Source organism: Phallusia mammillata, chromosome 3 (genome assembly GCF_965637545.1).
Source record: "Phallusia mammillata chromosome 3, kaPhaMamm4.hap1.1, whole genome shotgun sequence".
Classification (NCBI taxonomy): Eukaryota; Metazoa; Chordata; class Ascidiacea; order Phlebobranchia; family Ascidiidae; genus Phallusia; species Phallusia mammillata.
In genome coordinates this window covers 27,209,213-27,231,595 of record NC_137254.1, presented here as the reverse complement: position 1 = coordinate 27,231,595, position 22,383 = coordinate 27,209,213, and the positions used below count along the sequence as shown (strand labels likewise).

At 38.1% G+C, this 22,383-nt stretch overlaps 5 protein-coding genes across 7 annotated transcripts; 2 read left to right on the top strand and 3 right to left on the bottom strand.

The window, feature by feature from the left end:
* Positions 1–18: 18 nt before the first annotated feature.
* On the bottom strand, positions 19–14,353 carry LOC145220644 (E3 ubiquitin-protein ligase DCST1-like). 2 transcript variants are annotated; one of them, XM_080087854.1, is made up of 15 exons: positions 14,207–14,353; positions 13,934–14,143; positions 13,362–13,501; positions 12,865–13,030; positions 11,476–11,619; positions 11,266–11,390; positions 10,695–10,849; positions 10,449–10,548; positions 10,284–10,379; positions 9,619–9,763; positions 9,368–9,469; positions 8,450–8,706; positions 7,980–8,171; positions 7,390–7,543; positions 19–84 (listed from the first exon to the last, which is right to left on the bottom strand). In XM_080087854.1, the coding sequence occupies exons 1-14, from the start codon at positions 14,337–14,339 to the stop codon at positions 7,421–7,423; spliced, it is 2,088 nt and encodes a 695-aa protein (XP_079943980.1). In that variant the 5' UTR covers positions 14,340–14,353; the 3' UTR covers positions 19–84; positions 7,390–7,420. The 2 variants fall into 2 exon arrangements, with proteins under 2 accessions (XP_079943980.1, XP_079943981.1); XM_080087855.1 differs by lacking the exon at positions 19–84 and having other exon boundaries at positions 7,325–7,543.
* Positions 4,877–7,162, top strand: LOC145220651 (uncharacterized). Its single transcript, XM_080087865.1, has 2 exons — positions 4,877–5,100; positions 6,500–7,162. The coding sequence occupies exons 1-2, from the start codon at positions 4,946–4,948 to the stop codon at positions 6,690–6,692; spliced, it is 348 nt and encodes a 115-aa protein (XP_079943991.1). The 5' UTR covers positions 4,877–4,945; the 3' UTR covers positions 6,693–7,162.
* A 136-nt stretch (positions 14,354–14,489) lies between the features above and the next one.
* LOC145220648 (ankyrin repeat domain-containing protein 53-like) lies at positions 14,490–16,434 on the bottom strand. Its single transcript, XM_080087859.1, has one exon. The coding sequence runs from the start codon at positions 16,283–16,285 to the stop codon at positions 14,909–14,911; it is 1,377 nt and encodes a 458-aa protein (XP_079943985.1). The 5' UTR covers positions 16,286–16,434; the 3' UTR covers positions 14,490–14,908.
* A 261-nt stretch (positions 16,435–16,695) lies between these two features.
* On the top strand, positions 16,696–17,855 carry LOC145220650 (transmembrane protein 11, mitochondrial-like). The gene is made up of 2 exons (XM_080087864.1): positions 16,696–17,013; positions 17,297–17,855. The coding sequence occupies exons 1-2, from the start codon at positions 16,806–16,808 to the stop codon at positions 17,680–17,682; spliced, it is 594 nt and encodes a 197-aa protein (XP_079943990.1). The 5' UTR covers positions 16,696–16,805; the 3' UTR covers positions 17,683–17,855.
* A 74-nt stretch (positions 17,856–17,929) lies between these two features.
* LOC145220646 (E3 ubiquitin-protein ligase RAD18-like) lies at positions 17,930–21,749 on the bottom strand. 2 transcript variants are annotated; one of them, XM_080087857.1, is made up of 12 exons: positions 21,659–21,749; positions 21,500–21,581; positions 20,838–20,899; positions 20,707–20,777; positions 20,563–20,623; positions 20,070–20,493; positions 19,830–19,962; positions 19,632–19,745; positions 19,359–19,557; positions 19,162–19,243; positions 18,981–19,103; positions 17,930–18,806 (listed from the first exon to the last, which is right to left on the bottom strand). In XM_080087857.1, exons 1-12 carry the CDS (start codon positions 21,686–21,688, stop codon positions 18,643–18,645), a joined length of 1,545 nt encoding a protein of 514 aa, XP_079943983.1. In that variant the 5' UTR covers positions 21,689–21,749; the 3' UTR covers positions 17,930–18,642. The 2 variants fall into 2 exon arrangements, with proteins under 2 accessions (XP_079943983.1, XP_079943984.1); XM_080087858.1 differs by having other exon boundaries at positions 20,070–20,490.
* Positions 21,750–22,383: the final 634 nt, after the last annotated feature.

The window sequence follows — 22,383 nt, the reverse complement described above, 5'->3', positions numbered from 1 at the left end:
CTGCTACAGACTGGGTAACTTTACTTCACAATAGGCTGAGCTCCTTGGATTAAAAGCAGTACTTGCCCCTATGAAGCGTTACATCTGAAAGACATCATGATTTTCAGTTAAGGCAGAATATTTTTGAGGGGATCAAGCGATGCCCTGGTGCGTTGTTGCGTAATTGCGGAAGCGTTACAAGATTACAAGCTATTCACTTTTGTGAAAAATTTTTTTTTTTGAAAAACAACGCTGAAAGATAAATGCTATCGGTCGTTTGGTATGTGGCAGTGCGTATGCCATAAACGATATACCCGAGTTACCGGATAATGCAAAATAATATTGTGTCAAAGGCTTCACCCTAACAAGTATGTTATAAGCTTACAACACAGACTTAGCGGGCTTGAAATTGAAACCTGAATTTTGTCAACACTGTAGCCCTAATTGGAGCCGAAAACTGGATTTAACATAACAAAGTTACGACACCAATGTGGTTAAGTGTAAATCCTGAATCAAGCAAACTTCAGTTCAAACTTAAACCAACCCTGTCTAAACCCGTCACAACTGGTCCGACGAACAATTCTAATACAGCAGGCAGGTTAAAAGCAACTATACATGCCTACATTAGTTCTTAGCAGTAGGCGAAACTCTGGTCTCGTCTCTCTTGTTAAAAAACATAGTATTTGCCCATGACTCATAACACCCTTAACACTTTCCCAGGGGTGATGGGGCTTACTTTTGACGAGCATTAGATCTATTGTTGTGGTATTAGGGAGCCAGAAAACCTGAAAGCGGCATAGCTTGTATGTAAATGGCCAACACAATTTAACAATTTTCACACATATGCTTTTGGGTTTTATTTTTTTATATATAAAAGTATCGTGTAAAGCCCAATCTCTATCCAGCTTTTAACCAGAATCGGGCCGAGTTTTTGAAAGGGTCTTCAAAGTTCCATACGGGAAATTGATTTGTGAGTCTATTCGAAACGAGGACTGCACTCTAATAATTGCACTTTATGGCAATTTTGAGTAATTTTAATTGACAACAGAACCACACAGCCGACAAGATATTCAAATTTTCGCATCAATCCTAAATCTATTATGAATTAAACCGGTGAAATATGCACTAAATTAAAGGTTCTTGACTGTAGGTAGACTTAATATATCTTCCGAAATAGATACATATTGAGAAAAAGCGTTAACTTTAGCTGAGTGGTTATTGAAAAATAAATGTGTGGCTAAATTTTGCCTCCAAAACGGGCAAACGTGGAAAAAATGGCGGACCTCCATGTTTAGCCTACACCAAAACGACCCAGTCTATAGCTTCTAAGCTAGAAGTCTTACCTAGGGATCATTATCACATCGTATTCTTTTACAATTCCAGTTAATATTTATTACAAATATACGTTGTTGGCTTTTTAATGACCAATATTTGTTTTGCTATTGCGTTTACTGTTTTTGCGCGTCACACATTAAAGGTAGGCGGCTACAGTCGCCTGTTGTTGTAAATAATTGAAGCGATGTGTTTTGCTTGGTCGGCTTGAACAAATAATTCGAAATACTGCAGCATTCATGGTTAACCAAAAGCCGTTTCGCCAACATGCTACACACAAGCCTTTCATTGCCAAGGTATTCATACTGTGTTTAGGTTTCTTTTATTGGCAACTTGTTTGCATGCTTGGTTGAAACACCCTGTGGTTGCGTTTAAATACATTCTTAGCAGCACCAATGAAAAAATAAGGCTAGGGTTTATAGCTACACAAATTTGATAACTTGAATTAAGTGCCTGAAAATGACATCCGTTGTAATACACTAGATCTGAGGTCTGATTTTGAACATTGTTAACAAATGACTGAGAACTCTATTGTGTGATTTTATGCTTAAAGTAAACCAAGTTAGCGTACTAAGCTTTTTTGGCATACCAATATGGAGTTGAAAACATCAAAAAATCCATTGCCCAAACAATACAAAGCACAGCCTATGCTGGATATTTCCAAAAACATTCTCTCTGCAAAAACAACCTTAATTTACACCAGCCTTCTGTCTCTATGGATTCTACAGCCTGCATATTGGACACTTCACGTATCTTATCTTGACCTTGGCTTCGAAATTGATCTCGCGACAAACAGGTCCTTCTCTGGCTTTGTCTGCAAAGCTACAACAAATGCCGCTGACTTTTGCTCGGCGCACAACTGGATGGAAACAAGCGTCCCCTTTTTCGTGCTTGCGGCGTTCAACGCAGCCGCCTTGCCGTTGGGAAAGCAGTTTTCTTGTAGCTAGTCTATTTACGCAAAGTTAAGTTCCTGAGCTGCCAAATTTTATGCAAATTCGTTGGCACTTCCTATTTGAATGCTGCAAACGAAACGTTTTGTTTTTTTTCTGTTCGCTTATTACTTGGCTGAAAACAAAGTTCTGTTTTCGTTTTTGCGGCAGTTTCATGAGTAGGCCTGCGTAAGGTCCCCAAACCCCTTAGCCACAAGTATGCCTCAAATCGCTCACAGACTCATTTAAATATTGCCGGTGTTCGGCCGCTGCCGCGGTTTTCACTTTCGTTGCGAAACTAAAGTTTTGTCCAGTGCACGAATATAGAACGCAGCACCGTTTCAAGCCATTCTGATGAGAAACGACACTTTTGCAATTGGGGTTAATGTCATCATTTCTGTGTAAGTAGATCCCCATAGCAACCACAGCCCATACAAGACTGCCATTTCAAATTTGTGCACAATATTTATTTATAACTGCAAGTCCTGCCAAACAGCTTATTTGCCAACACGCTTGTAGCCTACGTTGCAGCAGTCCGTTTTACGTCACTCCGAAGTGAACTTTTGATGTATCACAGCACTGCAGTTATTTTGGGCTGGGCAATATTCGTGCTGTTGTATTGCGTTTATGTCAGATTTAATTAAATAGCACGGCAGTCCAAAAACATTTACGATTGCTGACTAAAAAACTGGGACTTTGAAAAGCAAGTCCAAGCTTATTTTTAGTATACTACGCGACCTTTTAAAGACCTGTTGAGATTCATTAGTGAGTGTGTCGTAGTCGCTGGGAAAAAATGCATTTTTATGCTAGTAATAAGCACGTGTTCATGTTAGCAAGCTTATCAATTTGAATTTTAGGTATGCAAAAGGCCGTCAACGTTAATTGCATAATTCAACAAAGAATCAAAATACATAATATTTCTAGATGTACATAATATTTCTAGATGTAAGACTCTAGCAAAGCGTTCCCTATCCTAAAGGCCGGATAAAAAGGTTGCTTTACATATAAGGTAGAGCAGCATCACAGCAACAAGTGAATAGAACGCGCTGCGCGTCACCGAAGATGTGAAAGAAAAACACACAACGGTCGGCGAACGCGTTCTGGGTGTCTGTTGCTAAAACCAAACATAAACGTCCAGAGCCGTGTATTGTAACCTGAGAAGTCAATGACGTCTCACAGGCAGCTTGGTTTCGCTGCAAGTTGCTAATACCAATGCTACACAACCCTGATTGGTCGATGTTTTGTTGCCATGACAGATGTATACGATATGATGTTTGTAGTCTAGGGGCCACTGGGGTGCAGAATTATGGCTAACATTTAGTTGCATCACGTTCATTTCAACAGAATTGCTTAAACAAACACATGCCGTTAAAATGTCTAATGCAAGTAACCATGAAAAGTACAAATTGACCCTAAAAAATCTTTAACGACGGTATTTTCATTTTTCATTCAACGTATAGGCTAATATGTATAGTCTATTCAATAATATACAAAAAGGCACCTTAGCAGGAACGTGTTTAGACGGTATATGTTTCCAATATAATACTATGTGCAAAAAACGCTAATAATTAGTCGGTTATACAAGTAAGTTGCAGCAAAAGCGAATGATTTGTGCCTTGCACTTTTATCGCTTGGGCATCCGCTTCAAAGCATTTCCTAATCGAGGAAGCAGAAATAGAGCGTTAAAAGCAAACTGGCATGGGTAGGCACACGAAGTTAGTTACTAATTAACTCACCAGTTAAACTGTTTGAACACTTACTGTCGATTGTCACAACAAGCATTCTAGCAAGCAAATTATTGCATCTTAATTTGTGAGTTCAAAGTACACTTAAGAGAATGAGTTTTTACAGAAGTTGCAAAAATGTAAGATTAGACTTGGTTAGACAGCACATAATGGCTTTAAAAATTGTGTTTCAGAAACAATTTGTGCAAATAAACGTGCCAACTGTGCCTGCAGAGTTATATCATTGCACACAAGCTCGGTATTTCGGGTTGACCATGTAGCAGCACATAAAAAACCTTAGCAAAAGGTCTGCATAGCAGTGTTGTGTATCATCGTTCAGTATACATTACCATGTGTTTTGGAGGTCCAGAGCTACTAGTCTTTCGCTCTGTTATTTCGAGGTATCGGCTTTCAATTCTGTTTAGCTTTACCGGATATCTTTCGGTTTCGATAGCTTTATTCTATTTTGAGAGCACAAAGGGTTAAAACGCAACGTTGCGTAAAGCTGTCACCCGCAGTTGGTGCATTAAGCAAGCAGCTCCATCGTTCAGTCTTGGCCTTTGATTGTCCTTCCTAGTTATTTTTGTGTCCCATGCTCACTGAACTTTCATGCTGGTGTGCAGTTTGCCTTTTTCCATAAATAGGGCTTAATACAATCAGTAAAATGAAGCTCTTGTAAAGACCAATGTCTGGCCAAATTATACGGCGTGTCAAAAATGTAACAAATCCTCGAACAGTATTAGTACGCCGTATATCATCTCCAATAGTAACCGTCGTGGATTGATGTTTGTCTTGTATACAGTTACTAAATTACGTGTTGTTTTTGTGTGTGTTTTTAAATAAGATATGGTTCAAGATCTTTAAATCTTTAGCAAACCTTGTGTACATAGTTCGTTTGGGCCAATTCTAAAATCATTATTTGTTTTCATACAGAATTGATACTAACATAAACGAAGGCTAACATAAACACTTAAATCAAGGATGCCTGCTCCTAACGAGACTGCTACATACGGAATGGTGACTGCTGCTTATTTCGCCTTGTTCATGTATCGATACAATCGGGGTCACATCGCCACAGACAACAGGTCCATGGTTAACGTGGGAGTTTTGTTCATGCTCGCTCAACCGTTGTGTAGGTAAGCGAACTCAAATCCACCCAACATAATGTAATATTAACCATTTGTTTACAAATACTCAGCCAAAATGCAATTTGTATCAATTTGTAAAGACGAGTAATTCTAAAAACATGAAAGAGATACTAATAATTTTGTTGTTGCAACTTTTATGTTGAATGCGGACTTTTTGATAAGTATAATAAGGCAAAAACATTTTGCGCATCTTTTATATTCAAGGTTCTGTTAATTTAAGCATATGTGGTTTTAGAGTGGTTTAATAAATGCCCAGAAGCGTAGTAAAGACATTTGAAAATTACGGGTTAAAACGATCAAATTACATTTTCCAAAACAAATAAAGTTCCGGACGGCCTGATCTAGGCCAAAAACTGTGTTTAGTAGTTAAATTACAGTTCTATTAATTCAAGAACATGTGGTTTTCTTGGTGGTTCAATAAATCCTAAAGAAAGGTTACGAGATTTCAGAATTATGAGTTTAAACCATCAAATAACATTTTCCAAACACATAAAGCTTCAAATCACAGCCAGATGATGACCAAACCATGGACAAAACCTGACAAGCAACCAAACTTTCAACCCAACCTCGCGTAGGCCTCTTAAAAGCCGCAACGCGACCTTTAGAGCTCTCGGCTTGGAAAAGCAGACTGCAACACGTAAAGGGAAACCCCCTCGCGCGAGAGAGAAGTATCGCGGATCTAGCTGCGGTCGAATTCACACAAACGAGACTTTGTTGACTGCCAGTTCGACGAAAAAGCCTTTCAGCCAACCTTGACAAACACACGTGACACGACGCAACCCAAAACAAATACTTGTGTTGATTTTATTGGGAGGCTATATGTTGGGTTGGGTTGGGTTGCGCTTAGTTCATGGATACACGTAGATATTATACGGCCGAAGGCTATGGTTGCGTACTTTGTTGTGTGTATTCAGTGCACTGTTAACACGTTGCTAATTGCTTTGCTTAGTAATGACCGCAATACAAACAAATTAAACGTGGCGTAACAAAGAAAGAAACAATTAGACTATTTAAGAGATCACGGACCTATCAAAAATGGGTGCCCGACCTATAGTATACTGTCACCAAACGAACAAATAGGAAACATAATATTTTATAACAGTAACTGCTGCTTCGGTTTCTTGTCTACAAGCGAGTGCTGCAATAAATAGAAAGGCACCAAACTGGAGTAGCACCGGTACGCCATCTAATGGACATAAAATAACATGGAAGGCAGACACAAATCCGTGGGTTTCAAAATATTTAAACTGGGAAAGGAACTTGGACGAAAGGTCCGGCGCGTCTGACCCACATAGAGAGCTAAAAAAATGATCGGAATTCGTCCCTGGGAGTGTCCTGTGAGAATATTTTTTAAACCTAACTAATACATTTTCCTGTATTGTTTTAGAGTAATAGGTGGATCGAACGGCCTTATGGTTTTCATCTTTCTGTGCATGAGCAGCATAATACTCATGCCGTCGCCACAAGATGATGCAAGAGAGCGGCGGGCACGGGAGCAAAAGAAAGCCGAAAAGGGTTCCAGCGCAAATAAGAAATCGGACAAACAAAAAACGAAAAAAACGACCAAAAAAGAAGATTGACGCGCTAAAGACTAAACTTTCTTGTGATTAAAAAGCGTTTATTTCGTCGTATTGTTGCCAGCGGGTTCGGGTTTAACGCTGAAGCTGATGTTGAAAATGAACGAGACTTTGCAATTAGAAGAAGCTGTGTAATTTGTCTTTATTATGTTTGCCATTTTTAAACAGTTTTCGTCCCTATTTGCACACAATGTGCTTCATGTTGTTAAAAGCTAACCTTATATAGCCTGCGTTAATTCATCTACAAACCATAGCGGACAAATTTGCATTTACAAGAAGCAACAACGTATTTTTCCATCTTTGCGTGGTCTCTGGTGTGTACAATGTACTGAACAGCTAAATATACGCGAAATAACACCGCTCTTCTACAAACGCAACAATGAAATATGTGTTAAGACCCAGTGACATACCAGTGCAATAATCTATGCATTGTCACCGCAAAACCGCTAAATACAACCACCACGTAGAATTTATCTCTCACTTTATTTTTGACGTACTTTCTTTAAAGGAAGTTTCATGTACTGTATCTGCAAAACTGCACACTGTTCAATAACAATTAGGCTTTCGAAATCACTCACTAAACTGCAAAACAACTGCTTTTGCTAAAATAACTTACAATGGTTTCCACCCACTCATAAATTTGTCAATGATTTACAATCGCTTTTTTAGTTGAATGGTAAAAAGTGTCCTTATATATCACCTCAGTAAGAGTTGAGTTTCAGCTGAGGATGTCATGGAACAACGTCTTCATCTTTCTCCGAGTCTTCCGCTGTCTCTTCCGGTTCCTCAAAGATCCCGAATTCCATCCGCTCTTCTTCTGTAGGCTCATAGTTCTTGCAAGCCCAACAACACTCCTATGGTATAACATAACGTGTTTAAAACTGCTACCATATCAGTATGAAAATTGGAGAATTGTGCGTGAATAAGTGTGGTAAGGGGTCGTGCCCGTTCTTTATATTTCACACTTGAGCTGTCTTTCTCTTTCTTAACCCCCTTTACGTCCCACATTCCCTTCTCGGCCTTTTCCTTGCGTGTCTTATATTTCTACATATCGTGTGTTACTTGGTTCTTATTTCGTTATATGCCTGCTTTCTTAACACAAAGTAAAGGAAAACGACAACAAATTCTATACACACAAACATCATTTAATAGAGTACCAGGCTTTCGACATTTATGAAACACCAGGCATTTAAATAGGGCATCTTTTTAATATAACTCTAATATAAGGTTAAATTTCACACTGCCTTTATGGACAATATCACCAATGGTTACAAACCACGTAATTCTTACCCCGACTTCTTGCCAGCATACGTGGCAGTACCGGATTCGGCATTTTTCCTCTTCACATGTGATTAAAGGACGTTTCGAAGACTCCTTATCTTCACAGATCAGACACCTTAACTTTCCTAAGCCAAGAAGATTAAAGCAGCGATCAAGGAACGGAAACTTGAATCGTATTACTTCTAGTAAGGAGTGTTTTTGCTGAAAAATAAAAACGTGTTAATAGCCTTAAACGAAATTATGACATAGTTATTGGCGTAGGAATAGCTATTTTATTTAGAGGGTTTGGTAAAGATACTGGCATCCTCAATAAAAGTGTGCAAAAATATCAACAAAAATGCGTCAATCACTATTTCAAATATGTCGCTAAAAAGGTGCTTTCCTTTTTCAAAAACTGGCAGATATAGCTTCCAAAATCCATAGTTTTGAAGTAAAGGCATCCTTACAAAACTACCTAAACTTTACACAACAAAACAAACCTTCAATCGAAAATTTCTTGCCAATTTCTGCACACTAAGTCGAACGTGGGCAAGGCGGTTTTTTCTTCGCCGCATTAGATCTCCATAAATCATTACAATCCGGCTTTTTTCGCGTCGTCGGTAAGCAATAGCTGCTATCACGTGGCGGAGACGTAAAGCGTAGGCGTCCAACATGACAGTGAAAAGTAGAACAGAGTAGAGACTCCCGATCCAAATATAATCGCTTATGGGTGTTTTTTTGGCTACAGGAAGGCAATCTGTAAATTCAATCTAATTAAGTTTTATTCGTATAATTAAGAACACACAGCGACACAACTGCACTGGACAATCACCAAGTGGAAAATGAATGAGAGTTATTGTTTGTTTTTGTTGTTGAATAGTACGAGGTGGTTTATAGCAGGGGTCGGCAACCTTTTTTCGACTGCGGAACGTTTTTGAAACTCAGATTTTATTGCGGACCGGCCTTCAAAAAACGACAAAGATTTAGCAATGAAAACGCATAAATTAATTTATCATCCCCGGGAACTCGTGGCGGGTCGGTACCGGGTCGCGGACTGGCGGTTGCCGACCACTGGTTATTGTTTGTTTTTGTAGTTGAATAGTAGGTGGTTTATAGCATCAACTGAGTAAGCGAGCAAAACGGGTGCGAACAATACAATTCGAACTGATTTAATAACCATATTTTGTCGATGAAAACAAATCAAACTTAAACAAATCAGCAACTTATTTATGCAACAGAACCTTTCAGTGGCATTTTAGTGGATTTGGCGTTTACTTACCACCAAAGTATTGGATGAGCTGTGTTTCATTTAAAAGTAGCACAATTGCAATCCAAACACGGTAAGAAATAACAATGGTTTGCGTCACCTAATAAGGTGTCATTGAAAAAAATCATAGTTATCTGTTCACTTACTGTACCTAAGTTAGTTGTGGAACTATCCAATACGTGATCATTGTCTTCAAAGGGTTTAAACAATCTCTTGAGCAACACAGCAACCGTTCTGTTTCCCTCTACCACGACTGCGAGACGAAAATATAAAGTTTCGGCAAAAAAATGACAGAAAACAAATACTGTGTTTGACATTGGGCAGAGTCACTTCCAAACTGCGTGGATAAATAAACTTCGAATGTAGGACAGAACAAGTATTTGAAAAAGAGTTACTACTTACCTTCCAGCATATGCCTTGCACTGACATCTACGTCCACTTTCCCATGTTTCCGAATCAAATAGAGAAACTTGTAGATCACATGATCAAATAGAAGCAGAAGAATAGTAAAGAGGATGTTAGCCACAATCTTAATCAGTTTAAACACCTGCCAAAAGCAAAAGAACTGCTCGCGTGATTTTAATGTACGATTAACTAGAGCTGTAAGCCGGGTGAAGATTCAGGCCCGCTTCGCTCTCAAGTTCAAATAAAACACACTAGGCCAGGGGTTTCCAATATTTTTCGACAAATTTCTCCCTTAGCAGATTGAAACATTTTTATTCCTACCCAATATACCATTTAGCGATTAGTGAATGCTAAATCATACAAATGTCGTTTACAACTGGATTTTTTTTTCAACTTCACAGGTTATATTTCAAGAGCTTAAGTGATGATTTTTAAACCACCTCCAATTAAAGCAAATTTCGCCCCAAAGTTTTCCTCCACGGTTGGGAACCATTAACTTTCTAATTCTGAGCCTAATTCTAACTTCAATTTAACAAAATTCCCGGGTTCATTCTGGGTTTTGGGCTACTACTATCGGGTTTGAGGCAGGTTCAGGCCCGCCTACAACTAATGGTGAGTAAGAACTAAGATGAAATTATAGGCCTTATAAAACAAGCACTTGCCACTGATTTCTTCTCAGCTTGCGTAAGTTTGAGCGCAGTGGGAAAAATGACATTCCGTTTTTCCAATCTAGATAACGGTATGAGATGTCTTTTCCCCTGTCAAAACAACAAGTGATTTGCACAATATGCAAGGATGACAAAAGGCGTTGGTTACAGTTACTATACCTGGTTCTTTCTCTCTGCGTCTTTTTGTTGGAAATAGGACGTAACATAAAGATTATCGAACCTTACATCACGTAGATAGTTTTTGTTGTAGGAGAATGCCCTGAAAATATTACATTTTGCATTGTAGCACTCACAATCATAAACAAAAGTTACAGCTGAAGTTACCGTGAAAGGAATATAAAACTTTTGTTTGAGCAGAAATAGATATGCAACGTCTAAAATCAGTAGTTTATTCCAACGACTTACCCGGTTAAAACAAAGATAAATGAGACCGCCACAAATTTCTTTATCAGTGTAATGGAGAAGTCGAAAATTCGTTTCTTAGCAGCGTAGTCTGACTCCAATCGTTGTGCAATCTCTTCTACTGTTACTACCCCTGTCTTCTGATCTGGAAGCGGAACCTATAAGGAATCATCATTAGGTCAATCAAAAAGCTAAGATAGATACATGTAAAAAAATGTTACTTAACAAATCAAACAAATCGCAATAACGTGTAACAAATCTTAACAACACAACTTTTCGATTTACAGCGAATTCTTTAAAATAAACGAATATACTGGTTTCAGATATTGTTGTAGATCTGATCTATTGCAATAGTATTCCAAACGGCATGTACTGTTTTGATACATATTGTTGTAAACCTGGGAACTTGCAATTACCGCTCTGTATACCGAATAACTGACTGAGTATTATAATCAGATTAAAACAAGTCTAGAACTAACTTCAATATGGCATGTACGTGATTTTTACAAGCAACGTAAATTGAACATCTTTAACGGTATAAAATCAATTCCTACTGCTTGAAAATGGTTTCTACCTTCCATTTCATTTCAGTGTCAAACTCATCATCTAACTTATCCGTGATTCGATTCATGTCGCTGTAATTCCTATTTACCACTTCATTGTCAGTATGAGGAACACCCTGACACATTGTATCGAAATCTAAATGCCAAAAATAAACAAAGATTTTGTATGGCTTGTGACTTTAATTAAAATCGGCCTACTATCCACAACGTAGGTAACTTACATCCGACAACATCGCAAAGAAACGAAGCCTTCAAAACGGCGCACAAAATATCTCGAATGATTGGAATGCCGATCGTATCCCAACAATCTTGCTCCTTTTGACGAAAAAATCGCACACATTCGGCGATTCCATGCCCGAACACTCCTGTATTGTAGTACAGACTTTATTGGTCTCGGTCCATTTTGTCTAAGTACAATCATCGAGGACTTGAAGCATAGGCGCCGAACACGGGTATGCCGGGTACGCGTGGCATACCCGGAAGAAAAACTCGGGTATGCCGCATACCCAAGAATCGGACCAATGTTAGTCATGCGTTGTTGCTTTGTAAAATAATTTCGACTAATACGTAGCATACGCAAATGATTTCAATCTAGGTTATTGTCTCACAACCATTAAATTGTTCGCATTCATTACAGTTGTGAAACGTATTCGAGAAGCATTGGAATTTAAACATTAAAAAGTGGTAAATAGCACAACAAAGGTATTGGCGCTGTCCTATGGTAGAAACGCCGCTTGTGTGTTTTGTCAACAACCACGTGATAAAAAAGTTTACCGTTTGTGAACTAAATTATAAAAATACAGCACAACCTTTGTTGTAACTGCCTACACCACAAGAACAACGACTGGCTAGTTTCAACCGAAAAACAAACAATTAACACCCAATGTTACGTCACAAACGTAAGGTTGGTACTTAGCCTACAAAAATTAACGTTGTCGAAAGTTTCAGGCAGGTCAGAACATCGTTGAAACAAAGTACACTGAACTTTAAAATTAATTGTGCGTCACATACAACTCACTGCGTTAAATATGCGACACGTTGTAAACGAAACAAGCGACGTTAAAACGAACAAAAAGGATTATTGTGATTGCTAGGCCAGAAGTGTGTGCGCTTTGTTGCGTGAAAACTAAGCATTTTTGTTATAGTTATTACAGAGAAGATAAATGTTAAACATTAAAGTAATTTGCGACGCACGGCAAAGTATGTTAGGTGACAGTCGAACTAAATCTTTTCTATCTTTATTGTTTTGCCTACCCGTAATTTCGGCAAATAGGTCGTTAAATTGCAACAGTAGCAAAAGGGCCTGGCGGTGGAATTACGTTGTGTAAAGCTTATATACTGCAACTTTAATGCATTCTTACCATATGCACCCGCAGAAAATATATTTGGCATTATATGACGTCATTTTGTGACGTCATATAATACGGCATACCCGGAAAAAATTCAATGTCGGCGCCTATGACTTGAAGCAAATGTATAGAATAAAGAGTGAAGACAATACACCGATAACAGAAAATACGTTTTGTGTCGTTATGTGTATTGGCGGACTTCCAAAAACATTTGCAGACTCTTTAAATCGGAGGATTAAACGTAAAAGTTAAGTTAGTAACCTGTGCAACGCCTCACGGCATCTGTGCGCAATTTTCCGGTGATATCTTGATCTTCTTCAAACCGATCATTCGCTTCGTGGAGCTCTTTGCTCCATAGTTCCTGTTTCATTTGATCTAGATTCTCGCTCATAGCTTCCTCTGTCTCATTCATAGCCTCGGCGTCATCCTAATAAAAGTAATCTATTTGGTTTACACTGGTACATACGTATTCATAGATTGTATTTCTACTTAATAGGTTATTTGCTATAAAACGTGCTGAACTTACGTTTAGATAAACTCAAATCAAAATATGACAAGGAAAAGCGATACCCAAGTGATTTGAGGTTATGGCTGATTTTATTTAGGACAACTGGACCAATTGGTTTACGTAAAATATAGTCTACAAGTTAGGTTTTGAGCGGTAGGATCTAAGACTTTGCCCAAAGACTTTTAAGTTACTAGTTTAATTTGGTCATCAACAATAGATGCAGTATCAGTAAATGGGCCAGCAAACATACCACGACTTGTCTTAGGCCAGCAGTGACCGGTGCATGTAACAGATGCATGAGTTTTCCCATCTGTTCGCTTTGCATCCGTGAAATACAGGTCATACTGTGCATAACTTCACCACTGTGGTACATTATGTTCGAAATTGGTCCTTGATAGAGAAAAGGCAATTTACAGTTTTATTTGAATTATTGCATACTCATGGCACACATGACTTTTCTTTCTAAAAAAACATTTCTAGCAGACATTGCTCGCAAATAGTACACAAAGCAATGCCGCTTACAGGCACCGTTATTTAATGCCCATTTATCGAAGAAATATCTAGCACTTTGACGCCCCACAAACAAGAACATTATTACAAAAATTTTAAACATAACAACAATAAAACTGTTACACGGAATATTACACGATATTGTATAAAATCGGTTGTAAAACGTAATGCCACATCGTCACTTTTTCTTTGGACTAATTGACATTGTTTACGCACAAAGATAATCACAAAATCAATGACCTTCCCCGAATTAATACTTGTTCTCTGTGCGTTACAAAGCATAAAACCCTATGTTGACACTAACAAACACACCTGCTAAAATCCATGTGGCCAACAAGGCTTGAAGTGCACCGCGCCCAGTTCTTCCCACCATTGCTGGCAAACATAGTACACCTACACATCTGCACTGAACAGAAACAGCACAACCGAAACCCGCCAGAATTACAAGCGTGTAATAAACAACGTCACCTAACCATGCTTCGCCTGGGGCAAAGGCTCCAGAAAACGTGAAAATGTAGAAGCCTGCAAAAGTACACATTTCCTCTTATGCCTTTTTATTACCCTAGATAAGCCTACTACACTTACCATGCGCAACTAGCACTCCAAACACTGCACCACACACGAACTTAATTCCATAGTACTCGCCTGGCTTGCTTCTGATAAAACGTTGCAGAAAGTTTCTTCTTTTGCGTCCAGAGGCATTTTGTGTTTCTGCCATTTTGTATCAAACGGATAAATGGTGCCTTGATCATTGTCAAACACAGTGTCATTGTTATGCAACAATGCCTGTCCACTATTGTGTGCATTTGTGGTTTATTCACGATAACTGCAGACACGTTTGTTTAAAATTGCTGACAAATGAAGCTAACTAGATGTCACAACCAACTTTACAATTCACATGTCAAAACACAAAAAAGTTACCAAAGAAGCAAACCTTTTGTGGGCACAAGTATAATAGGTAAAACCTTTTAAAAACAGGTACTACTGCAGGTAATTTTGCTGTCTTAGTTTACAAACAGCACAACACAAAATCTGAAAACTACACTGGTTTGGATTAACACTAAATTATTTTTCAACATAGAATAACATCATTTGTACAAACAACAACAACATCAATGATGAAAAGGCAAGTTAAATGAGACAATAACCACTTATATTTAACGATTCAAAATTAATAGCACAGTGTCATGAGTATACATGAGTTAGTTTCTAACAGAAATGTTTCATTAAAATCATAACATAAAATATAGATTAAATGTGAACAGCAGCATAACATCCGTTTCAAATTTAGCTGCTGTTCTTTATCTCAGAAGGTAATGTGGAAGGGGTTGAAATGTTGTCGCTAATTTTTAATGTAACCGCAAGATGGTGAGCAATTTCCTCATACGGAGGATTTTCTACTCTTCGCTTATGGTGAACATCCGCAATGTGCACAGGTTTAAAACCTTCTGGAGCTTGGAAGCGCTCTTTATCAGGTCTTGATAATGCCCTCCACACGATAGAAGGAGGTAGTCTGGGAATTTCAACTGCATTGCTTTGAACCTCTCCCCCAGGAAGCATGAGCTTCACACTGGGCAACCCACTTGGTGCTTTTTCAACCTGAACTGGAAGATTAGCATCCAAAGGTAATAGTTTGTGTTTTTCCTCATCTGGATTGACTCCAAGTGAAAGTAACACTGGTTGTTTAATATTGGTACAGGGCAATGAATTTACATTGGTACTGTAATTCCACATTTTCCTCATGGGTAGTGTTTTGCCTGTTGCAGGTGTAACGGGTTGTAGAGGGTACCCTGGTTTATTTTTTGATCGAAATCTACGATGTGCACCATCCAGTTTTGACTTAGCTGGATACATTGATCCCCGCTTGTCTCTATGATTCCTTTTTTTAGTGCTAAACTGATGAGACAGCCTTTCCATTTTCTTTGCACAGTCATCAATGCTTCCATTTGCTCCCAGCCTCTTGTACAACCCATCCACAGAATTACCCACTTTAAAGGTTTTTAAAGGGTAATCAAAATAGCCCTTGTCCTCCATCCAATTATCAAAGGTGATATCGCTGAAGAAATCTCTTTCATTTTGCAGCTGATGAACTGCAGTCTTTTGCAGCTGGCAAACACGACTTCGCAACAGTTTTAGTTTTTTAGATTCACTTTGTACATCCAGCTTATCCTGTTTCCATATCGCATCCAGAATAAATCGGGCACAAGCCCTATTCCCCCAAAGTCTAGCAACATCATATGCTGTATGTCCGTCGCTGTTGTACTCATGCAAAGGGGCATCAAAGTCAAGTAAAAACTGCACACAGTCAAGAAGCCCTGCACTGGCAGCCTGGTGGAGTACACTGATGTTTTCTTGGTTAGTAGTGTTCGTAACATCAGCACCACATTTTACCAAATATTTTGCACACTGCAATGCCCTGTCGCCATTGTTTTTGTTAATACACAGGTGTAAAGCATACCAGCCGTCCAGCGTTGGAAGATTAGGATCTACTTGATATGTTTCAATTAAGATTCTAAGACAGTTTAGTCTCCCATTAACGGCAGCCCAATGTATTGGGGCATAACCACTTTTGTCATATCGGTTGGCATGGCTGGGACTGGTTAAACTCTGGACTAACCACTCTGTGTCTCCGATTTTAGCAGCAAGAAATATGTCGGCACTCATGTCGAGACTTGCTTCTCTTGCTCCGATGTATTAAAACCGTCTACATTTCGCAAAATGTCGGGTAAACATCTCGCGCCACAACTACAATGAAAATATTCTTGAAACCATGGTGAAGTGAAACTTTTCGCTGTAGCGACATCCAATGATTGAATAATAAATTTCATAGTTTGCGTGTATTATTTTGGTTGTAAATCTACTTTACAAAAAAATATTCTATCGTGTTTTCAGTCATTAGAAATTGGGTTTATTATCAAAAACGCCTTTTTTACATCTATTTACTCATGCAGAAAATGTGCTGCTGTCGCCTCCTTTAATTAAATAAAATTAAAGTTATCAGCAAGTTCACCTTCGAAATCACGAATTTGCATTTTACTTTTTTGTTAAATTTGTTTTGGTTACAAGTCAAGTTATAGGGCTTTTAAGTCAGTTTAGACGCGTTTAACCAAACTAAACATGTTTCAGGTTATGGAATAGGTTAAATATACTGGGCATGCTGCTTTTATGAACATACTATAAGGTAATGCAGAACATCTTGCATGGCTTACTGCTACAAAAGGATTTCGATAGCATGAGCAGCTCTGATAATGTCAGAAAAACATTGCAAAATAAAACTACCGTGATACGAGAAGTGTATGATGGTATTAATTCCCAGGAAAGATTCGAATATGAGCTTGAATGTGCATTGGAGGGCAGTGTGGATTACATTGTTATTGAACCAACAAAGCTAGGTGAGTTTTCGCAAGTGTTTCGTTTTACTGTGCTTATATTTAGTGTTCAAAAGCACTGCCTTTGTGTGAACATTTTTGTGTTTTATTACTATCGATTTTAAATTAAACAAATCAGTTTTTTACTTGCAATCACATTGATACAACTGCACTTACTCTTTCATCATGCAGTTAGATTGACACAGTATGCGAAAACTGTAATTTTGTTGTTTACTTCAATTAAAAAGCAGACATGTTAAACAGTAGTTAATTCTGCCCTGAACTGACATTACCTTTTTATTAACAGGCGAAGAAACAAGCAGATGGATTAGAGTTGGAAACTGCCTTCACAAAACCGCAGTCCTTTCTGGCCTTGCTTCATTTATTCTTCCTCAGCTTTTGCCCGAAGGGACGCCTCCTGCCAATATATATGTTGGTCTTCCTACTGCTGTTCTAAGTGTCAGCTGTGCAGCTTTGTATGGCATTTCATGGCAATTCGATCCCTGTTGCAAATACCAAGTCACCGTCAATAGCCGTGAACTTTCTCAACTGAACGTCCAAAACCTAACCAACCCGTCACCTGTAGTCTTGGTGCACAGGGACGATAAGTATAGAAAAACACTTCACAACTGTGTTGCCCTTTGTGCTGGACTTTTTGCAGTCAGGGCAGTATACGAATTTTGGTCCAGTTGACCATGTTAAACTGACAACTGCTGGTGCTTCGACTGCTGCTGAAGTTCATGGATGACATCGAAGACTGCTATTTCTGTTTCTTTTGTGTCTTGCCCAATTAGCAAATTATTTGCCTTTGTGCGTGGCATTATTGGTGCATGAATTTTATGCAACAAAGGGCACATTCCTTTTTATGTGTTGAAATATCTTGTTCAGTGAGGTGAGCAGGAGCTTTTAGATGCACTGAAATATAAACACAAAACATACACTTTGCTGACACTCCAAATAGTGAAACAACTAATGGTTGATATGATTGAAAAAGTCATACAACACATTTTTTCAAGTAGAAACAAAAACATGTAACATGTATTCCTTTAAACTTAGTCCAATGTCCAGTTGCACTAAGCACCCCATTGTAATGCAGTTTTAATGAACAGAATACTTACAGGGATATTGGTGTTTAGGAGAGGTTTTGTTATTAAAACAATATGTATTATAATTTGTTCCCATAGGGCAGTGACTAGGGGGTGCAAAAATGCTGAATCATCAGGGTTAGGGATTATTAGTTACTTATGACAGGGGTTCAAAAACTGGTTGGTGAATTCTAAAGGTGCTTACTGTTGACAACAAAATAGGCTGTTTTAAATGCTTGTATATGGTGACACACTTGTACCAATGTCTAATGGTCACAAAATTGAAACACTAGATCAGTGAAAGACTGAAAACTTTGACAAGTCTGAAGTCGTCCACCGTTTTATTAGACATATATATTTCATCTAAGTAATAGGCATCGTCAAGGCATTTCAATGACACAAGTTGATGTCGAAACGTCATGCTTTATGAAATATATATGTCTAATAAAACGGTGGACGACTTCAGACTTGTCAAAGTTTTTAGTCTGTTATTATATGCGACTGTTGTCTCCATCTGTCGTACTGAGTCTCTGGTAACTCATGATTTATAATATACTACACGCAGTTACTAGATCAGTGATGCATCAATAAAGTTTTTAATCTCTTCTCCTTGACTGTCCGCCTGTAATACCGCATTTAGGTTTCCTGCTTGATGGTTTTGTGGAACTTCAGTGTCACATTCACTGGGAGTGGCACCAACATACAACTCAGGTGAACCTGGGTCAGAGATATCTGCAAAGCACAATTAAAAGAAAGAATTGAATCCTTGTTTTATGTACAAAAAAACAGGATGAGTTTTATGACATAAGGAGTATAGGTATTAGACTTGAGAATTCAACTATACACCAAGAGATTTTTTGTAAACGTGATAAAACAAACACATTTGTAAGGGCCACTAAGACTTGCCTGAAGAGGCTTTCACATCATTTGAGAGGTGGAGGACACTGCTGCACAGGTCCAAGCTTTCACTAGTTTCACCTTCTGAGGGCAACCTTGAACCATGGTTTAAACATGTTTTTTTACCCTTGTCTGAGGAATACAAATATCATCAGTTGTGACTCTAATAATTGTAAGCAATGGACAAAACCTTTAGTTCGCTTTTGTGGAAGACTCTTCTTCACAATCTCTTCTAGCTCCTTGTACTGCTTGGCATGTCTCTTAAGGTGTTCCTGAAAATCAAATACCGACACTTCAAGTAATTTTAGATCCTTATCCATTTCTCTTATTAAACACAACTTTCACAAGCTCTTTGCATCACTGTATGTACTGCATAATAGGTCAAACCTTTTTGTCAAGTCCATTTCCACAATTACTGTTATCATGACCAAGCAAAATTCGCTTTTTGGCATTCCTGGTTGCTCGAGTAGTTTGAAACTTTTTCTCCATTTCTTCTCTTTCAAGCTCTTGCAAAACTATTGTAAGTCTTCTTGGTTTAACCTTGTCTTGCTCTGCGAAGAACTTAACCAAAAACTCTTTGTGTCTCCTGAAGGCACATAAAAATATGCAAGGTGACAATTTCTTGAGTATCAAATCATTTTGTAGAGGATTTAGTCATACCGAACAAGTTCTTCTTTATTTCCAGATGTTGACAAACCAATTTCCTTCATCTTTTTCTTCAGTTCTTTTAGAGAAATCAGGTTGTATGCAATTTTAGTGATAGCTGGTTTGTTTCTACATAAATTTACACAAAAAATGTGCAAACTCAATGATTAACAAAATTGACAATTAAACACATCTAACAATGTCACTAGTCACATTTTTTGTCGCTTTGGAGTATTCTGTCTCAGAGCCTTTTTCTTTTCTTCACGGGCCAAACAGTTGTCAAGGTGAGCATTCATTTTGGGACATAGCACTGGCAATCCACACACAGGGCAATCTGCTTTAACATCTAAATAAAAAAAGTATAATCAAGTAAAACAGTTATATTTGCAAAACACACAAACTTTACAACACATTCACAGCATTCATCAGGCTTGAAATGTGACAAAAACAAACCTTTGTCAGCTTTGGATGTATTTGAGATTACGACAGGTGGATTTTCACATTTTAAACTTTGCTGTGCACATGTTATAGAGGATGTACTCTCTCCATTACTTTTAGTTGCTACTTCTGAATGAAACATTTCAGTACTTGTCCCAGACACATTGCAAGGCTCCAGAGACAAGCCTTGGGACTGGGTGCAGAACTCCTGCAGTCCCAAGGAAAATTCTGGAGTGTTTTCTACTACTTCACAATCTAAAAACATAACTGGACTCTTTTTAGAGCAACTTGCTGCTCCGGCTACACATGTTTTTGGAGATTTATTCCCTGCATCTGTATTTATAGTAGAAACTTCACATGGTTGTTGTTCAGTTGGCAAGGACAGGTGACTGCCAGTAGAAAGGTCTGAAAACGTTGGTAATTGACAGAATAAAGGCTGCTAAAAAAAAACACAAAAAACAATTGTGTTGATAGAAATAGAAAAATACATTAGCAGTAAAATACTCACAGATGTTTCAGGTTTTGTTGACCCATTATTATCATTGGTTTGTTCTTGTTCCAAACGGTCTCTACAAAGATATTTATTAAATATCAATAATTGAGCAAAGTTGTCATACTTTTGTAATAGATTTCCCTACTCTGTTTTTTTTACCTTAATTCATTAAATCGCTGTACAAGTCCATCTATTATTCGGTTAGGGCTTAAACTTCCTTGAGATGCATCCTGCAATGAACAGTCATGTTTTAAATTTAAATAGAAAATATGGAGTTAGTTATCACTTACAATTCCACAAATTGGGCATTCTTGCTTGATAGCAAAATAACGACGAATGCAAATGGAACAAACTGCAACAACAAAGGTTTGAATTTGGCTAAAATAGGTAAATACAAATGGTCAAGGGTAGATACTTTAACACCAAAAACTAGCGGCACTGGAGTCCGGTTCACTTTAGGTCAAATGACAAATAGTTTATGAAAGTTTATAAGTGTTGTTTAAACCACTAGACTGTAGTGTAGTGGTAGAGACAATGCCTCATGCGCATAATTTTTGGGTTCAAATCCTGTTTATTTTTATTTTTTATTTTTTTGGTAGACTTGTAGAAATGCCTGCGGTTAGAGCTATTCGGGTCAGGTGAAGGTTTAAAATCATAAATAACTTCAAAAACAAGCTTTTTCAAACATTTGACCTGACGTTACCTTCTTGACCTAAAGTGAACCGGACTCCAGTGCTGCTAGTTTTTGGTGTTAAAGTATCTACCATGGTCAAGTGCATATACTGGTTTCATCTTAGCTAGGTTTTTTGTAGGAATATTTGCCTATTGAATAGCCTTGTTTTCTTGAGGGTTTTGTCGAATATTTTACAAACAAAAAGAGTAAGAACAGGAATAAAACTAACTTATCAATGTGCAATAAAAACGGAAAACCTAGAAACTACATCATACTTACAATTGTGAGAACAAGAAACAATAATAACTGGAATTTTAAACGGTTCTTTGCAAATTGGACAACATAGAGCTTCCTCAATTAGCTGAAAAATGAACAGGTGTAACTGGTAACTATTTTACTGGGTCTTAAATAATCTACTACGTTAAAGTATTCATTTACCTTTACACAAGCCAATGCCTTTTCATTCATTTTTACCGTCTTTCTTATGAGCAAGCAAAACAAACAATGCTGCAAGTTGTTTGCCGTAGGGGAATTCCCAAACTGAACTTTAGAAACCATATGTAACAGGAAAATATTTTATTTTTCTTATATATTATAGTAATATCCAGGGAGTCGAACCGGAACTGAACCCGAACCCGCGAACCGGTTTGAGCGGTTAATTTCATTAAACCCGAACCGAACCCGAACCGCTAATTACGATTTTCTAAAAACCCGAACCGGAGTTAAACCCCGTATTTTGTTTGGCGTTGGACCCGAACCGGGACCGAACCAGTAAAAAATGCAGTCTGTTTTATATTTTGTATTTTTTTTCTCAAAACAGCGCACTGAAGAATATACGAGATAACACTTGTAGGGCGTTTCAAACACAACAGTGCACGGGCAAAATGTTTTTTGCAGTTTGATAAGACCAGGTAGATCAGTGGTTCTTAACCTTTTTTCCTTGCTGCACCCCTTTCAAATCACAAACCAATTTTCGCACCCCCTTACAAATCACTAACCAATTTTCGCTCCCCCTTCTGTAATTGCTTAAATAGAATAGACCTAAGCAACCTTAATGGGTCAGCATCCCCGCACCCCCTAGGAACAGTTCTCGCACCCCTTGGGGGTGCGTGCACCCCAGGTTAAGAACCCCTGAGGTAGATGATGGGTAGAATTAAATTGCA

Bases quoted from the DNA above. Each gene is read 5' to 3' on its own strand.
- LOC145220651 (XM_080087865.1), top strand. From the start codon at position 4,946: ATGCCTGCTCCTAACGAGACTGCTACATACGGAATGGTGACTGCTGCT. The intron at 5,101-6,499 runs GTAAGCGAACTC...GTATTGTTTTAG, and splicing joins CTCGCTCAACCGTTGTGTAG to AGTAATAGGTGGATCGAACG.
- LOC145220644 (XM_080087854.1), bottom strand. From the start codon at position 14,339: ATGGCAGAAACACAAAATGCCTCTGGACGCAAAAGAAGAAACTTTCTG. The intron at 13,031-13,361 runs GTATGTTTGCTG...TACTTTTATTAG, and splicing joins CTGGCCTAAGACAAGTCGTG to GATGACGCCGAGGCTATGAA. The intron at 9,764-10,283 runs GCAAGTGCTTGT...TGCTTTTGGCAG, and splicing joins AAGCTGAGAAGAAATCAGTG to GTGTTTAAACTGATTAAGAT.
- LOC145220648 (XM_080087859.1), bottom strand. From the start codon at position 16,285: ATGAGTGCCGACATATTTCTTGCTGCTAAAATCGGAGACACAGAGTGG.
- LOC145220650 (XM_080087864.1), top strand. From the start codon at position 16,806: ATGCAGAACATCTTGCATGGCTTACTGCTACAAAAGGATTTCGATAGC. The intron at 17,014-17,296 runs GTGAGTTTTCGC...TTTTATTAACAG, and splicing joins TATTGAACCAACAAAGCTAG to GCGAAGAAACAAGCAGATGG.
- LOC145220646 (XM_080087857.1), bottom strand. From the start codon at position 21,688: ATGAATGAAAAGGCATTGGCTTGTGTAAAG. The intron at 20,900-21,499 runs GTAAGTATGATG...TTGTTGTTGCAG, and splicing joins TGTTTCTTGTTCTCACAATT to TTTGTTCCATTTGCATTCGT. The intron at 20,778-20,837 runs GTAAGTGATAAC...TGTTCATTGCAG, and splicing joins AATGCCCAATTTGTGGAATT to GATGCATCTCAAGGAAGTTT.